The following is a 14,853-nucleotide window of genomic DNA, read 5'->3' as shown; positions in this document are numbered from 1 at the left end:
GAAAAACGTAAGCCAAAAACGGTTAGTCGTCATCTGGAAACCACCATATCATATGAGTATGGAGGGGGCTCTCAAAACAAAACCGGACAATAGTGACTGACAGATAGAAAATAAGCAATAATTGGCATAAATGCAAGACGCCGTACAGAAGAAACTGTCGAATTGATGGTATGATTCTATTTGTAGTTGGACAATTCTCTTCACACTACATAATCCACTTTGATTTCTACTACAACGGAGGCCCCTAAAAACCGTAAAATCAAAAAAAGAATTGGGATGAAAATTACAATAGCACATATTGGACATGCACAGCAAAACATTTGTCATAGCCAACCTCCTCCCCCAAGTATCAAAGCAACCAACAAGACTCATCTGCTTATAACCTAAACTACATCCAACTTATGACAATATCTAACAACAGACGGTAAACATGAGGTGAGGGACCTATAAACTTCCGGCAAACTACTCTCCACAATATACAGACGCTAACATTATTGTCCATGGTGCTCATGCTTCACACGTGCCTTTAGTATTCCGGGAATAGGCGGCGAGGTGGGAGGCCTAATTGGTGTGTTTAACATCGAAGGAAGAGGGATCTGTGGCTGATACATGCCGGACATGCTACAACCTTCCCCTCCATCTGCAGTTAAATTTTGTGTCCCGTCATCAGCCTGTGGCCTTTCACAAAATTTCATTGCCTTCAAAACATAATTGTCATCATGGAGCTCAAATGGGGTGCTGCAAGCAAAATCAAAATATCAGAAAAAGATTGCAACCAATTTTTTTTTTTTTTTTTTTATAAAAGTTTTGGAGAAATTATGATCCAAAAATTGCTTATCACACAGACAGGGTTGATCACATTAACAGCACTTTGGACTCAAGTATTATACTACTGGTGGCTACTATCTCTACTTGTGTCCCCAGCAGACAATGGTGTATAGATGTTACTACCAACTATCATTTCGCTCAACATAAGAATGAAAGTTACCTATTGAAGTCAAAATGCACCAGCTGCATATCTTCTGATATTTCCACCTCAACAGTTGCATGAGGGCGAGTCTATGGTATCCACATGTCAGGAACAACAGAAGTAACAAAGAATCAGATAACAATAAACTTGTCAAAAGGAATTCTGAAATAAAACTAATCATGTAAAGCTGATCATATGCTTCTTGTTATATAGAAAAGGGTTGAAAGATAGCTGTTAGTTGTTATACAATGCGGTAGTAACTTATATCTTGTATCCAGCAGAAGGTCTACATGTCTCATATCACAAATCATACATAATTTATTTCTCAAGTCAAGCTGAAGAACAAATGTCCCCGGCACCAACCAAATCATACCAACGCTTCAAATACAAACCATTTTGTTTTCATTCATCGTAACTTTAAAGAGTACTGTATTCTAATCCGTTTCTCAGAATGCATAGATGCAAGGGAAACATTGAGAAGAAAACGTACCTGCACAAGAATGAAAGGTAAAGCCACACCCCCGCTGAGCGCATCTCCAGAGTGGCATAATTGCTCATTCCGTTGTATCAGGTTTTGAAGGCCTACATACTGATAAAAGAGCAAAGAAGTTAGTGTGTGCAGACACTGATCATGAGCATGGCATCATGTTCAGACATGGTTTCCCTGAACTAAACTAGATTATTAATAATTAATAATTATAGTCCTCAAATCAAGAACATGCAAAAACCTAAACCGTGCCAAAGTTATGAAGCATGGATTAATAGACAACAGCTATTCATACTTGTTCCTCCAGCTCTTGCAGATATGACGCTTTCTTTTCAATCCTACTCCTCAGTCCCAGGCGCTCAGTCTGCATTTAATACATGCATAACTAGTTGTATAAGCTCAAAACTGTTCCAGGAATCCACTTAAAATACAACACATAAAATATGAACTGTAATCAGACCTTCAGTTCTTCAATATCATTCAGGCTTGTACGAGGCAAACCCTTCCATTGTATTTCTTTTTTATCTTTGGATATAATATCCATTGCCATAAGAACATTCAGGGCATCATATACTCTTCGCCTGATGTTTTTCTCGTCATATTGTTGCTGCCAAATAAAATTCAACACAAAGAAAAAAGGATTTTATTTGCAAGTTCCATTCCAAGTTTTCCCAGAAGACTGCAGATATATCAACCTAGTTATCAAACCTGATCAGGGGATGTAACACCATTGCTAGGGTCAGCGAACTCTGCTACAAGTTCATCTGCAACCTGGACAGTACTTTAAACTCTTAGGTTTACGACTATACTTAAAATTGGTTGGTGGAACATGAAAAACGAAATATGATATACACTTCAACGAGAAAATAGTAATAAATGAGGGCCAAAAGAACAGCTGTTTACATGAAGATCTTGAGAACCGCTATTTTTTGATCTGTTACATTTAAACCACATCACAACACTCTTATAATGCTAACGCATTGCCTAATGAGTCCCCTTCCTCCAACTTTATCACCATTATCCCGAAAACAAGCATTTGATAAATTACTCCCACACAAAAACAACATGGCTTTTAAATGATGTTGACACTTAAAAAGTGACCTCTGAGATTATACCATTCTCAGTAGCAATAAGGTCATGCATTTGAACCCAAGGACTTCACAAAAATTCGAACTTGGAAGAAGAACAATAAATACAAACAATAAAAGTGACTTCAAGAAACCACCTAACCTCATTATAAGTGGTTCTTCCCTTGCTCTCCACTTTCTCACACACTGAGCACAAGCAACAAAGAATCAACATATAATCCGAGAAGCAAGTACAGGGGCATGAACAGAACAAATAACAGTGTCCATCCAAGAGAGCACAAGCCAAAATCATTATATAGATTACAATGCCCGCTTAAAACAGTTCATAGGTTGCAAAAATAAACCACCTTTTTGGAAGAAAAAATACAATGTAAATGGAAATAAGGTAAGATAAGACAGCGTTCAATACAAAACCTTTCATGCTAAATTGGCGTAGTCCTCTTCCACTCTTATCGCCTGCTACAGCCCGTTGACCTCTCTTTTTCTTCTTGCTACTGTTTAAAGCAACAATCATTTAGGAAGATTAAAGAAATTAAAGAAGTGCTGTGAAAGAATAAGGGCCAAATTCTTGTCCGCTAGAATCAACCTCCATTGTCAAACAAAAGTTGTACAAAAATGATGTGCACCATTATGATTAAAAAGGTGCAGTTAAACCATAACTTAGCAGCATAAAGTATAGTGCTTGTTAACTCAATCTATTGGTGATGAATAAGCCGAAATCAGAACGTTGAAACTAAACAATGTGGATGCAGTACGTACACATAGATAAATGTATGTAGATACGCATAAAACAGAGGGCTCAAATAAAACTATGAAATAAATACATAAATAAGCAAACAAATATACAACCCAAATAAAAGGCATGACAAACTTCGTGCCCTAAGGTCTGAATCAGAAAGCGAGAAGCAAAATAAGGAAAATAGGAAGGTAAAGAAAACAAGGGGTGGGGGGGTTGATTAGGGAAGGGATGAGTGACTAACCCAACGGCGCCTTGGGAGCCAGCATCGTCGCCGTGAACGTCGGGATGGTTCAATCTGAGAAAATTGGTGTCGCCGGCGGGTGTGGCCATGGTCTGCTCACTGCGGCTGGAGGGCGAGCCCACGCTGCCGCTCATCGACACCGACTGACCCGCCATGTCGTCGTCGACGTCTGCTCGCTCTCGGCTCGGTTGCTGGGACCTTGTCCCCATCCTAATTACTACCGCACCACAATCTGTAACAATCTGTCTTAACCTGTATTGTGTAGGGGACCAAATCAATCTTTTTGCTTCAAATTGATTCTTGGAGTTGATTGAATTCAGCTCAACTGAGAGTCTTTGCAGTTTTTGCCTGTTTGTTCAAACCTCTTTACAAGTTTACAACAAGAAGAAGAAGGAAGAAGAAAGTGAATTCTTCAATCAGTCCCAGTCCAAAGATACCCCTAAATCTCGCCAAACCACATGCCCAACTAAACTCTACTATATGTAATTTTCTTTTTCTTTTTTCTTTTGCCTCCTTTATTTATTTATTTATAAAAATTATTCTCTATTAAAACTTAAAAAGAAAAAGTTCAATGCTAAATTTTTCTGTATTTTTAGTTTTTTACTCACTAATCAGTAAAATAATAATAACAAAATTTTAGTAGATAAGACGCTTTTCTTCCAAAATAAAAAAAAATGAATTAGAACCTAAGTAGGTTTGGTCTAGTGGAAATTGAACGGTTTAGGCAACACATGTTGGTTTGTGGTGGACCTATTAAGGCGTAAGGAGGTGCATCTTCACCTTTCCTCGTAGAAAAAATCATTGTAGTTGCTTCAAATTACCTATTTGCTCAACTGGTGTATAAATTACCATATTTTCATTTTCAACATTTATTTTTAGTGCAAAATATGATTTAGGCTACAAATGATGACTCATTAAGTCAATATATACTTCATAATAAAATCCCATAAAATCAAGTTTTCTTATTGATGTGTAAGGAATAAAAGCCGCCAAAAATTATTTTGAGAAAATAATTATTCCGAAAAACCATTTTTCATACTTAGTCACTATTGCACCTCCGCTAAACAATTTATGGGTCTATCAGCGATGTTAGGCGAATGTGATCAGAATCCTCAATGAGGTCCCGAATTTGAACATCCGAATGTGTAAAGAACCTCTTTGAAAAAAAATTTCCTTAACCTGTGCCCGGCTCTAAGAGGTGACACTACTTGCCACCTTTTTTTGTAACAAAAAGAAAAAAGAGTAACCGAATACACTGATTCTTTCTCTCTGCCTTTCCTTCTCAACTCGATATACCTACAGAACGTGAACATCTTAATTCGAATAAACGTTTGCAGAGGCAGGTGATTAATTGTTTATTCCCGCGTGCCAAGTGCATTAAGACATTATTAGCCAAAAAAAAGGAGCGTAGTTGAGTCCCGGCAGCCAAAACGACAGCGTAAAAGGGAACTACCGAAAACTCCTTATCTCGATGGCTGGGTCCACCTCGACCGGCGGGAGCGGCCCGTCGAATCCTCCCAAAATCCTACTAGCAAAGCCGGGACTGGTGACGGGGGCTCCGGTGGCGGGTAAATTCGGGCGCGCCGGTACTGGGGATGAGTATACGACGTCGCTTCGGTCCCGTCTCCCTTCTTCTATCGGATCCCTCAACCTCCTCTCTGATTCATGGGACTTCCACATAGACCGCTTCCTCCCGGTAACAATGAAACCAATTTCACATTCTCATAAAAAAGGTCGACTCTTTGTTCATTATATATTATTGGTATTTATGAATTTACAGCGAGTTGTGACTGAAATTGCAGTTTTTGACCGAGAACACGGAGTTTACGGTGGTGGGGGTGATTGGTCCGCCTGGGGTGGGCAAGTCCACGATTATGAACGAGCTTTATGGCTTCGATGCGACCTCACCTGGTCACTCCTGACTCTCCTTCTATTTCCTAATGTCTTTGCTTTTGGTGCTCTGCTTTGTGTATGTTTTTTTCTTTCTCTGAAACTGCATTTTGATATTGATAAAAGAAATTGAATTGCAGGAATGTTACCCCCATTTGCTATAGAGACGGAAGAGGGTAAAGCCATGGCAAGGCATTGCAGCATGGGCATTGAACCCAGGGTTTCTGCTGAACGCCTTATACTTCTTGATACCCAGGTTCTTCCTTTTTTATACCTAGCTTGTTCTAGTCTAGAATTCAATCTGAAATATCATATTTATGTGAATGAGTTACTGAGTATGATCAAGTCTCCTCTTTTCACTGCCAGCCTGTTTTTAGTCCTTCTGTTTTAGCTGAGATGATGAGACCGGATGGCTCGTCCACCGTTCCTGTTCTAACTACTGCTGAATCTTTATCTGCTGAGTTAGCTCATGAACTTATGGGTATTCAGGTAACTACAAACACAAAATAATAGAGATCTTATGTATTTATTTGTTATAGGATGGACGTTTAATCAACTTATCCTTTTATTTTCTGGGTGCTGCAAGCAATTCTTCTAGCTTGGTGTTCTTCTGACCTCAATCTGTCACATTTTGCTGGTTATATCAGAGGGAGTTCATGATCATAGTACTTGGCGTTTGATGTCCACGGTATTTTCTCTCATCTTCATTATGACTTGTTATATTTCAATCTGTTTTTTAATACAATTATTTCCAAGCAAGTTGTTTCTGTTAGATCCACCTTTTATTTTTCTTCACTCACTTCCTAATTTTCATTTGAAACTTTCTGATACTCCAATATTTATTTATTTCATTGTAAAAAAATCCTTCATCCTGTATTAACTGAATGTAATCTGCATGCGGAAGCTTTGAAACCACGTTCCCTCAAAGTTCTAGGTTGTCTTGTTGGTTTCTTCAGTTTTTTCTCACTTTCAATTATCAGAAATTTCATAAAATCCTTGCATGACATGTTCTGAGCCCTAGGATTATGTTATCTGACTGCAGGTTGACCTTTTGAAACATGGCATACCTGATCCATCTTCACCAACCCTTTCCAATTCTCTGAGCTCTAATATAGGGCCTGAAAAGGATAGCAGAGATAAAGCTCATGAAGGTGGAGAATATATGGCTACTCCAGTTTTTGTGCACACAAAGTGAGTAAACTTTAAATACTGTTCCTCTTTAATTAAAGTGACAATGTAATAATACAAAATTGTGTTCTTACTTGTTAATAGACTACGGGACCATGATCTTAGTCCACATAATTTTGTGCAACTGAGGAAGGCACTTGCACAATATGTCAGCACCTCCTCTTTCATGAGACCAGAAAATGGAAATATGTCCAAAAGTCGTGATCCAGATTCTATGGCTCCTGGTACTCAAAGTCGCTATCCAGATTCTTTAGTGCCAAGTTTGTTTGTAATCCCAACAAAGAATAAAGATGACTCCCCAGGAGATCAGTATGAAAGTTATACCTCTATGCTATGGAAATTGCGGGATAAGGTCTCTCTCTCTCTCTCTCTCTCTCTCTCTCTCTCTCTCTCTCCCCTCTCTGGAAATTTAGATGCATTCCATAACACCAGATGTAAGAATATTTCCTCTCTTTATTCAGGTTTTGTCCATGAATTCTCCTCCTTTTGGAAGAACTGTGAGTGAACGTGAATGGTTGAAGAATTCTGCCAAGATATGGGAATTGGTGAAGAACTCTCCTATCATTGCAGAATACAGCAGAACACTTCAAAGTTGTGGAATGTTTAGGAGATAGACAGCTCCAATGGTTTATGCTTGCCTCTCTCAATTCTCAAGGACATACAATGTTGGTTTGGTCGATTAATTGTCATAGGCTAGCATGCTTTTCTAACTTTTGTTATCTATCTCGTTAAGCACTAGTGTCTAGTTTAGTCCTTGTGAAGGAAATTGATACTAAGAATTATTTGATGTTTTTTTTAAATCGGCACAGATTCGATGATGATTTAGTACTCCCGTTTTCCTTTTTCTTGCTTGGTGGTTTGTGCTTTTTTATATTTATTCATGGTAAAGCAAGGCCAAAAATGAATATGGAATAACAAGAATTGCATTGAAACACAGGATTAAATTGCGAAAAAAAAATCCATTCCAATTTGGTGAACATTAACTTTTAACTAGTAGAATTAACCCCTCAACTTAATCCATGGTTTCTCTTTCCTTCCGTGATGTATTATCAACAAAAAGAAAATTGGGGGATGATAGGGCAAATGATTTTATACTTGAAATGAAAAGTGCAGCACCCAGATGGCAAATTTCCGTCTAAAACTCTGATTTCCAATTAATTATAAATAAATAAATAAACAGTACATGGGCACAGTGTTTGCAAATTATCTCATCAGCTAGACAACAGAACAGGCTACTCTAGCATTGCATTTGCATCCAGTGAAGCTTCAGCAGTAGCAGCAGGCTTTGAAGAAGATTTTCCTTTGTTCCTACCTGTCCATTGAGAAAACAAGTTACAAAATAAACTTGACATTTTAAAGCCAACATATGACATGAACTAAACTAGGTGGTAAGGTAAGGTACCTTTGCGCTTTAGTTGTTTAAGCTTGAGGCCCTTCTTCATGGGAAACTTTGAACAAGTTTTCTTGGTGTCTGTAGATTCTTCTCCACCTACAAAACAAACAAACAAACAAACAAACAAACAAATTTACATCAGCTTCAAATTGAAATGCAGACAACCTTTGTTTGTTTAAAACAGTTAAATTATTGAAAAAAATCGGAGGTACCATCAGCAGCAGCCATTTCGACATCTTGCATAGTTATTAGGCCCTTTTGCACAGCCTCGTTCTGATCCTGAAATCATTCAATTCAACAAATATAAATATGGTAATTCAGACTGGTTTTGATAGAGCAAGCAGGCACCAATACCAATACCAAATACAAGTTATAAAAACATAAGGAAAAAAGTGTTTAGTCACTGAAAACAAACGTACTCTACGCCATTTTTTTAAGAGCTTGCGCTTTCGCTTGCCGGAGATAGAGAGGGGCTGGGGCTTGTTCTTCAGCTTCCCAGTGGATGGGTCTCCGTGAACTGCTCTCTTCCTCTCTGCTTTCTGCGTTCTCTTCCTCTTCTGCACCTCGTTGAACTTGGCCATCTCCTTTCTTCTCTCGTTCCTTCCTTCCTTCCTCCCTTCTTGCCTATTAAAACCCTAGCAATCCTCCTCCTCCTTTCCAATTTCCAATTAAATTATACACTTCCTTCCTTGCCCAAGGTTCTGCGAAGGCTCATCTGGATTGGGCCTACCCAGCCCAATACAAAAAAAGACGAATCGAATTTCTGGAGCCGAAGGCCCATACAAGTTTGGGCCCAAGAATTATTGAACCCCAACCACACCCAACACTTGAAAAATTACCGACTTTCCAATTTTAAATAAATAATTTTGTACTTTTTAAATAAGACGAAGCGAATCTCCGTTTTATGTTTATGTTGTTTAATTTAAAACAAACGGTTAGTTTGTGAATGTTGTAGGGTTTGAGACAATTTGAGGTGATATGTTATGTTACCAAATGTTGAAAAGCATTGCTTAGATTAGACGAATGCATGATCTCAAGATAACACAGCAGCTCATTATTCATAACAAAACACACAATCTGATAAGAGCAGACCAGAATGTCAGCCAGGACAGTAATAATTGAGTAAAGTGGTAAATACACAACAGCAACATGCTATCATCTTCATCATATATAATAAATTTTAAATAATATTCGTTCATACATGTGACATCATATGTAGGTGAAGTATATATATATATATATAACAGACATGAATGCTGGTATGTCAACTCTATATTAGGACTCAAGCTCATGAGGGACTAATAATGTTTGCTTACAACACCAGAACAGTAGAATGGTATATTCCGATTCACTCCCCCTCCTCCTCCATATCAGAAAATGGAGGAGAGGGGATGATATATGAATCAGATTTCTAGCTAAACCCATCAGTGGTAGGGAAGGGAATAGGAGGACAAAACCAACCCTAAAGGCACTTGGCCTCAATTTCCTCAAGTGTAAGCCCCTTTGTCTCTGGGACAATGAAGAAAATGAACACAAGAGATGCCACAGCTATTGCTCCAAATGCATAAAACAAAATTCCAGCTCCCAGCAATACCTGTAAATAATCACAAATCAAATCATATTACAATCTCTCTCTCAAACAAATTATTGCTGCCGTTGGTAAGTACAGCATACAACAAACAAACAGAAGAAATTGCAAACATGGATCAAAATCTTAAGCACCTTTAGCGGGGAAAATGCAAATGTCACCAGCGCATTTGCAGCAAAATTCACAAGCACTGCTATACTGAGTCCTCGACCTCTTAATCGTAAGGGGAAAATTTCTGATATCATTAGCCAACCAATGGGACCAAACGATAACTGCAAATTTAATTTCATGGGTTACACATTTTTGTGGTCCAACACTAAAACCTATCCAGAATAAGAAAACAAAAACTTGTATACTAAAAAAATACGAGCTTCTTACAGAAAAAAAGAAATGCAATTAGCTTATATATACACACACAGAGTATGGTATATATGTGTGTGTGTTCTCTAATAAAATTAGCATCATTATATAAACCGTAGATTATACTATGATACTATGATGCTACGATGTGGGTTTATGTCAAGAAAGAAGAGATTACCTGATAACACCCAACATACAACAGCAGTGCAACTACAGCGGCAATTGGGGCATTATCAAAGAAAAGGTAATATGATCCCAAAAGGAATAAAGAGATGACCTGTCACATGAACAAGACTGAATCCAATAGAATATATAGTCTCTTGAATTTGATAAACAAGTTGAATGTTGTCTCTGCAGATCTCAAGATAGTAACAGAAAAACAAAGAAACATAGAAACATCAACCCAAGAGGGGACTTACCATCCCCGAAACACCTCCAAGTAGTAGAGGTCTCCTCCCAAGTCTATCAACAACAAGAACAGCGGCTCCAGTCATTATCAACTACAACAAGAAAATAGCAAGTCAGACATATCTGTTTAGAAGGTCAATTTCTTGAATAGGAAATAGGCACACCTTTTTAGCACCATAAGAAGAAAATAAAAGTATAGGGAAATAATGTGATCAATAATGGAGACATGCATCTAACTGGGGCAAAATGCTTCTTGATAACAATAATAATTGAAAATATATATATAATTAGAAAATATACCTTGAAAACACCAAGTAAAATTGAGACCCGTGTTGCATCAGATGCTTCGGAGAATCCTGCACTCTATTAAATTATATGGGTTAGGAAGAGAGACATTTTCCTACGAAACCCCTGTTAGTGATAACCTCTTCAATAATGTCCAACATCTAAGTTAGCAGGGTACCTGAAAAATCGATGCAGCATAATACAGCACACTTGGTTGCCCTGTAATCTGCCATAGTATAGATGCCATGCATAAGCCAAAGTTAGCAATTGATCACATCATATCATATTCATTAACCAATTGAAACTACCTGTTGGAACAACACTAATCCTGCACCAATCACAAGGGCTTTCGCACATTTTCCATGAAACATCTCGCCTAATGAAGCTTCTTTCTCTTCACCCATATAAGAAAGCTCAGCCAGCATCTCATCCACTTGTGCAGGAGCTGAATCACCAATAGCTGTACCCCTAAGCCGGCACAAGCAAGAGATTGCAGTCTCTTTTAACTCATGCATATTTCCTCTTCCCTGTATGGCGCGCAGAAGGATCCATCTAGGTGATGCTGGTAGCCACCACATTCCAATTCCCATAATTACTGCCAAAGGGATAGCCGCTGCGTACATATAGCGCCAACCAGCAACTGTGTCAACTAAAAGGCTACCAATTCCGTACCCTCCCTGCAAAACATTGAGGGTGGTTATGATTTTCCAGCCTGCATGCAGGTAAAATATATATATATATATATATATATATATACCAATTAAATAGATAGAAATTTCAAAGAATAAGCTACAAAAAAGAAAAAAGGAGAAAGATTGCAAATCAGCTTTGAGTTGGCTTGGTTGCATGTCACAACAGTAAAAAAAATTCAAATTCTCAGATGCCATGTTGAAGCACTTACAACCATCCCAAGTACTATAAAGAACTCTTTAAGAGATATCAGTCGACCTCGTATCTCACTTGGAGCTGTCTCAGCAATATACATCGGAGCAGCATGCATTGCCTAAAAGAAAACAGACTGAAAATTTATACATCTCCTTTTTTTCTTTTTTGAAAAAAAAAGAGCCAAGTATTGTTTTGTGTTGAAAAAAGCACTGTATACTCACCAGTCCAATTCCTATACCAAATACAAAGCGCCCAATCACCATAACAGGCAAGTCAGGTGCTAATGCGGTTACTAGAGCTCCAAGAAGATACAATATAGCAGCCGAAATCAACTCCCTCCTTCTTCCTTATAAAGATTCATCATTCAAACCTCATCAATAATGGAGGATATTTTTAATTTTATTTGTATAACTTGGAATGTATTAGAAAAACCAACCTAAGAAGTCGGCAACATTAAAGGCCAGCAAAGATCCAATCAAGGCACCATATAATGAGCCACTAGTCTGGAAAAGGAAACATGCACAAATTTAATGACACAATGTTTGGGTGCCGAAGAAACATTCACGAGGAGCAGGCAGAACAAAAAATAAAAAGATACACCCACGGAGATTTCGGTAATTACAAGTAAGTTGTGTTGTTAACTTACTATGAGACCAATTTCCACAGACGACAAGTTGTACCATGATATTCCACTTGATGTGGGCGACTGCATTGAGTGAATGAAAGCAAGAAGGCAATTAGTTGGATTATCAAGTCTAACTAGACCAAAATTTCCACATAAGAGTCAGTCACTGTAATGAAACAAATATCCATCAAAATATGTTTTAACTGAATTATCAGTTAAGTTGTCACTCAATGAGTAACCATGTATACCTCGACGGAGATTGTGGCACAACTGGTGGCACCAATATCATAACCGTATAGTAGTCCTCCAAGAGCTGGGAATAGAAACCTGAAATCATTAAAGAAATCTGTAAAGCATGAATAACATGATTTATGTACAAAGTTTTCAGTTAGATACAATACCAATTACAACATCAGTTAATCCTGCACTAGCAAACCATTGATACAAGTCAAGATAAAGCCAAGCAAAATAATTTATGCAGAGGTGTATAAAATTGGCCAAGCGCTTCTTCTCTTGGTTGGCCAAATGATAAATGAAACAGAAAAAAAGGGCGAGGAATGGAAACTTTTCAGATATGAATTCATTTCAATCATATAGAACAGTTTTGTATTATTTATACTTATTCAACACCGTGCAGAGAAATTGTGTGATAGGAACCAAAGATATATCAACTGCCACTACCTCCCACAGATAGGTAGGGATTACCACCCACCACCCACCAACCACCCCCACACAACACACCACCCCCCCCCGCCGCCCCCCCCCCCCCCCCCCCCCCCCCCCCCCCCCCAACCCCAACACCAAAGACAAGAGGCATGACAATCTTTAGAAGCACACATTGTGATAAATCAGAACAGATTAACTGAAAAATAATACTCACGGTAGTATCGCGGCAAGAACAGAATAGTTTTCTGAATTGTGAACCCCATTAAGAAGAGGCTCCTGTGCATCGCCAAGTTCGACTGAAGAACCCCCCTGAAAAATGGCAACGCACTTCAACAACTTCGAACGCAGACATCTAAAACAAACAATCACACTCGAGGCGTTTACAGAGAAAACAGTGGAGCAGGAACAATAGGATAGAATATATATATGTGTGTGTGTGTGTGTGTGTGCGCGCGTATTGTTATGGTATTCTGGGTCAGCTCTCAAACGAGCCAAACCAAATAATTTCATTTGTACTCCATAGACGCCCTTTCGTTCTCATGCGACAAAAATTATTACTTCTGATTCTCAACGCAACCACACAGAACATAAATGTCAAAAATGAAAAGAATCAATAGGTAGTATCGAATACAAATGACAATAAAAAATTCGAAATCCTTGTCACTTACATGTGGTTTTTCTTTTTATCTCTCAGTTCATTTTCCTACACGTTGCAGGCATCAAACGTAAATTGAACTAACCTGATACGAAACGCCCAACTTAACCCTGTTTGGTGTTCGAGAAAAGACGAGAGAACAAAAACAAAAATTTAAATTTTTTGAATTTGATCACTCTAAAGTATTGTACTTGCCGCAAAATGAAACAATATAAAGTGCAAAACTTCACGTTGTTTTGGTTCAATTCAAGGTTTTTCAATTTGAATTGACCTTTCTCAGTGAGCAAACAGACACAACGTAAGCACGAGAAGAAAAAAACAAAGAAAAGCAAAATTGTATTGAATTGAGAGTAGAAAATGAAACCTTTTGGAAAGAAGAAAGCCGGGGCTGCTCAGAATCGGACGCCATTGGTAGAGCTACGAAACAGCGTCAGAATTTATTGTTAAGAAGGAAAGCAGAGCGAAACTGAGCGAAGCTGAGTAATGAAGAGCGCGGTGATTGGAAATAAAAAGATGGCAAGTGGGAGGAATTCTAAATTGGAGGTAAAGGTAGTTTCACGCCGTTAATGCCAACAACGAGAAGTTGAGTTTTTGAGTTGTGTCTGAGTGCTGTTGGTCAAGGACTCTTCAGTTTCAAGGTTTCGACCTATGAATGACTTGTGAAATTTACGAGTTCTGTTATGTTATGTTTTTCCTTTTTCACGTGGGAATTGATTGAGAAAGTTACCCAAACTAGAGGAGGTGACAATAAAAAGTCATATGTTGATGTTGGTAGCTAGGTGAACATATGCAGGTGCAGATGAAGTGATCAAAGAACGGGGGTTGGACTACGCATGTGCAACATACTAACCCATTATTGTTGGTTGGGTTCTTTGTCTTGCACAATTTGTGTCTACCATTATTAAACAGGCTGATAGCTCAAATGGTTAAAGAACAATTACTTCTGCATATAAGGCCTTGTCTTTAAAACCGCATACTCGCTAACATTTATGGTTTTGAAAAAAAAAAAAAAAAAAAAACCCCTTTAATCATTGTCATCTATTCGAATTTGTCTTGATGAAAAACAATTTGCACATCAAGTACAAAGTTGTAAACCAAACCAAGAGTGTCCTCTTTGTTTTTTGTTTTGGGCACAACGTTTCATAATCATTTTCATTGCAAGTAACCGTGTCTAGAATATTAGAGAAGCATGGCACGAAGACCAGGAGGCCCTCCTCCTCACCTCGATGTCAAATTGTCAATACATAAGTCACGGCGCTGATAATGATGGGATGGAATGGAAGTGACTGGAAGAAAGTTTTGTGTTTGTGGTGAAGGACTCATGTCTTGGCTCGTTATTAATTTTACACGAATTCAGTCCAAACTCAACAAACAAAATTATGTCT

At 38.2% G+C, this 14,853-nt stretch overlaps 4 protein-coding genes across 5 annotated transcripts; 1 reads left to right on the top strand and 3 right to left on the bottom strand.

Annotated features, from left to right (window-relative positions):
• Nucleotides 1-140: 140 nt before the first annotated feature.
• LOC117619953 (transcription factor-like protein DPB) lies at nt 141-3,963 on the bottom strand. Its single transcript, XM_034350031.1, has 9 exons — nt 3,526-3,963; nt 2,960-3,039; nt 2,688-2,731; nt 2,166-2,228; nt 1,918-2,064; nt 1,753-1,821; nt 1,461-1,559; nt 989-1,059; nt 141-738 (listed from the first exon to the last, which is right to left on the bottom strand). The coding sequence occupies exons 1-9, from the start codon at nt 3,732-3,734 to the stop codon at nt 492-494; spliced, it is 1,029 nt and encodes a 342-aa protein (XP_034205922.1). The 5' UTR covers nt 3,735-3,963; the 3' UTR covers nt 141-491.
• An 814-nt stretch (nt 3,964-4,777) lies between these two features.
• Nucleotides 4,778-7,448, top strand: LOC117618883 (protein SMG9-like). The gene is made up of 8 exons (XM_034348644.1): nt 4,778-5,221; nt 5,328-5,436; nt 5,556-5,671; nt 5,782-5,904; nt 6,014-6,103; nt 6,458-6,606; nt 6,688-6,955; nt 7,065-7,448. Exons 1-8 carry the CDS (start codon nt 4,997-4,999, stop codon nt 7,215-7,217), a joined length of 1,233 nt encoding a protein of 410 aa, XP_034204535.1. The 5' UTR covers nt 4,778-4,996; the 3' UTR covers nt 7,218-7,448.
• A 283-nt stretch (nt 7,449-7,731) lies between these two features.
• Nucleotides 7,732-8,656, bottom strand: LOC117619400. Its single transcript, XM_034349346.1, has 4 exons — nt 8,416-8,656; nt 8,209-8,275; nt 8,006-8,092; nt 7,732-7,915 (listed from the first exon to the last, which is right to left on the bottom strand). Exons 1-4 carry the CDS (start codon nt 8,575-8,577, stop codon nt 7,836-7,838), a joined length of 396 nt encoding a protein of 131 aa, XP_034205237.1. The 5' UTR covers nt 8,578-8,656; the 3' UTR covers nt 7,732-7,835.
• Nucleotides 8,657-9,131: 475 nt separating this feature from the next.
• On the bottom strand, nt 9,132-14,250 carry LOC117619721 (D-xylose-proton symporter-like 2). 2 transcript variants are annotated; one of them, XM_034349730.1, is made up of 14 exons: nt 13,833-14,250; nt 13,028-13,122; nt 12,396-12,474; nt 12,169-12,228; nt 11,959-12,025; nt 11,744-11,868; nt 11,539-11,640; nt 10,946-11,314; nt 10,816-10,863; nt 10,653-10,715; nt 10,364-10,444; nt 10,123-10,221; nt 9,719-9,856; nt 9,132-9,590 (listed from the first exon to the last, which is right to left on the bottom strand). In XM_034349730.1, exons 1-14 carry the CDS (start codon nt 13,875-13,877, stop codon nt 9,459-9,461), a joined length of 1,503 nt encoding a protein of 500 aa, XP_034205621.1. In that variant the 5' UTR covers nt 13,878-14,250; the 3' UTR covers nt 9,132-9,458. The 2 variants fall into 2 exon arrangements, with proteins under 2 accessions (XP_034205621.1, XP_034205622.1); XM_034349731.1 differs by lacking the exon at nt 10,123-10,221 and having other exon boundaries at nt 13,833-14,116.
• Between the last annotated feature and the right edge of the window lie 603 nt (nt 14,251-14,853).

The sequence above is a fragment of the Prunus dulcis genome, chromosome 2 (genome assembly GCF_902201215.1).
Source record: "Prunus dulcis chromosome 2, ALMONDv2, whole genome shotgun sequence".
Classification (NCBI taxonomy): Eukaryota; Viridiplantae; Streptophyta; class Magnoliopsida; order Rosales; family Rosaceae; genus Prunus; species Prunus dulcis.
The sequence above is the reverse complement of the archived record's forward strand: the minus strand, read 5'-3'. Positions and strand labels throughout refer to the sequence as shown.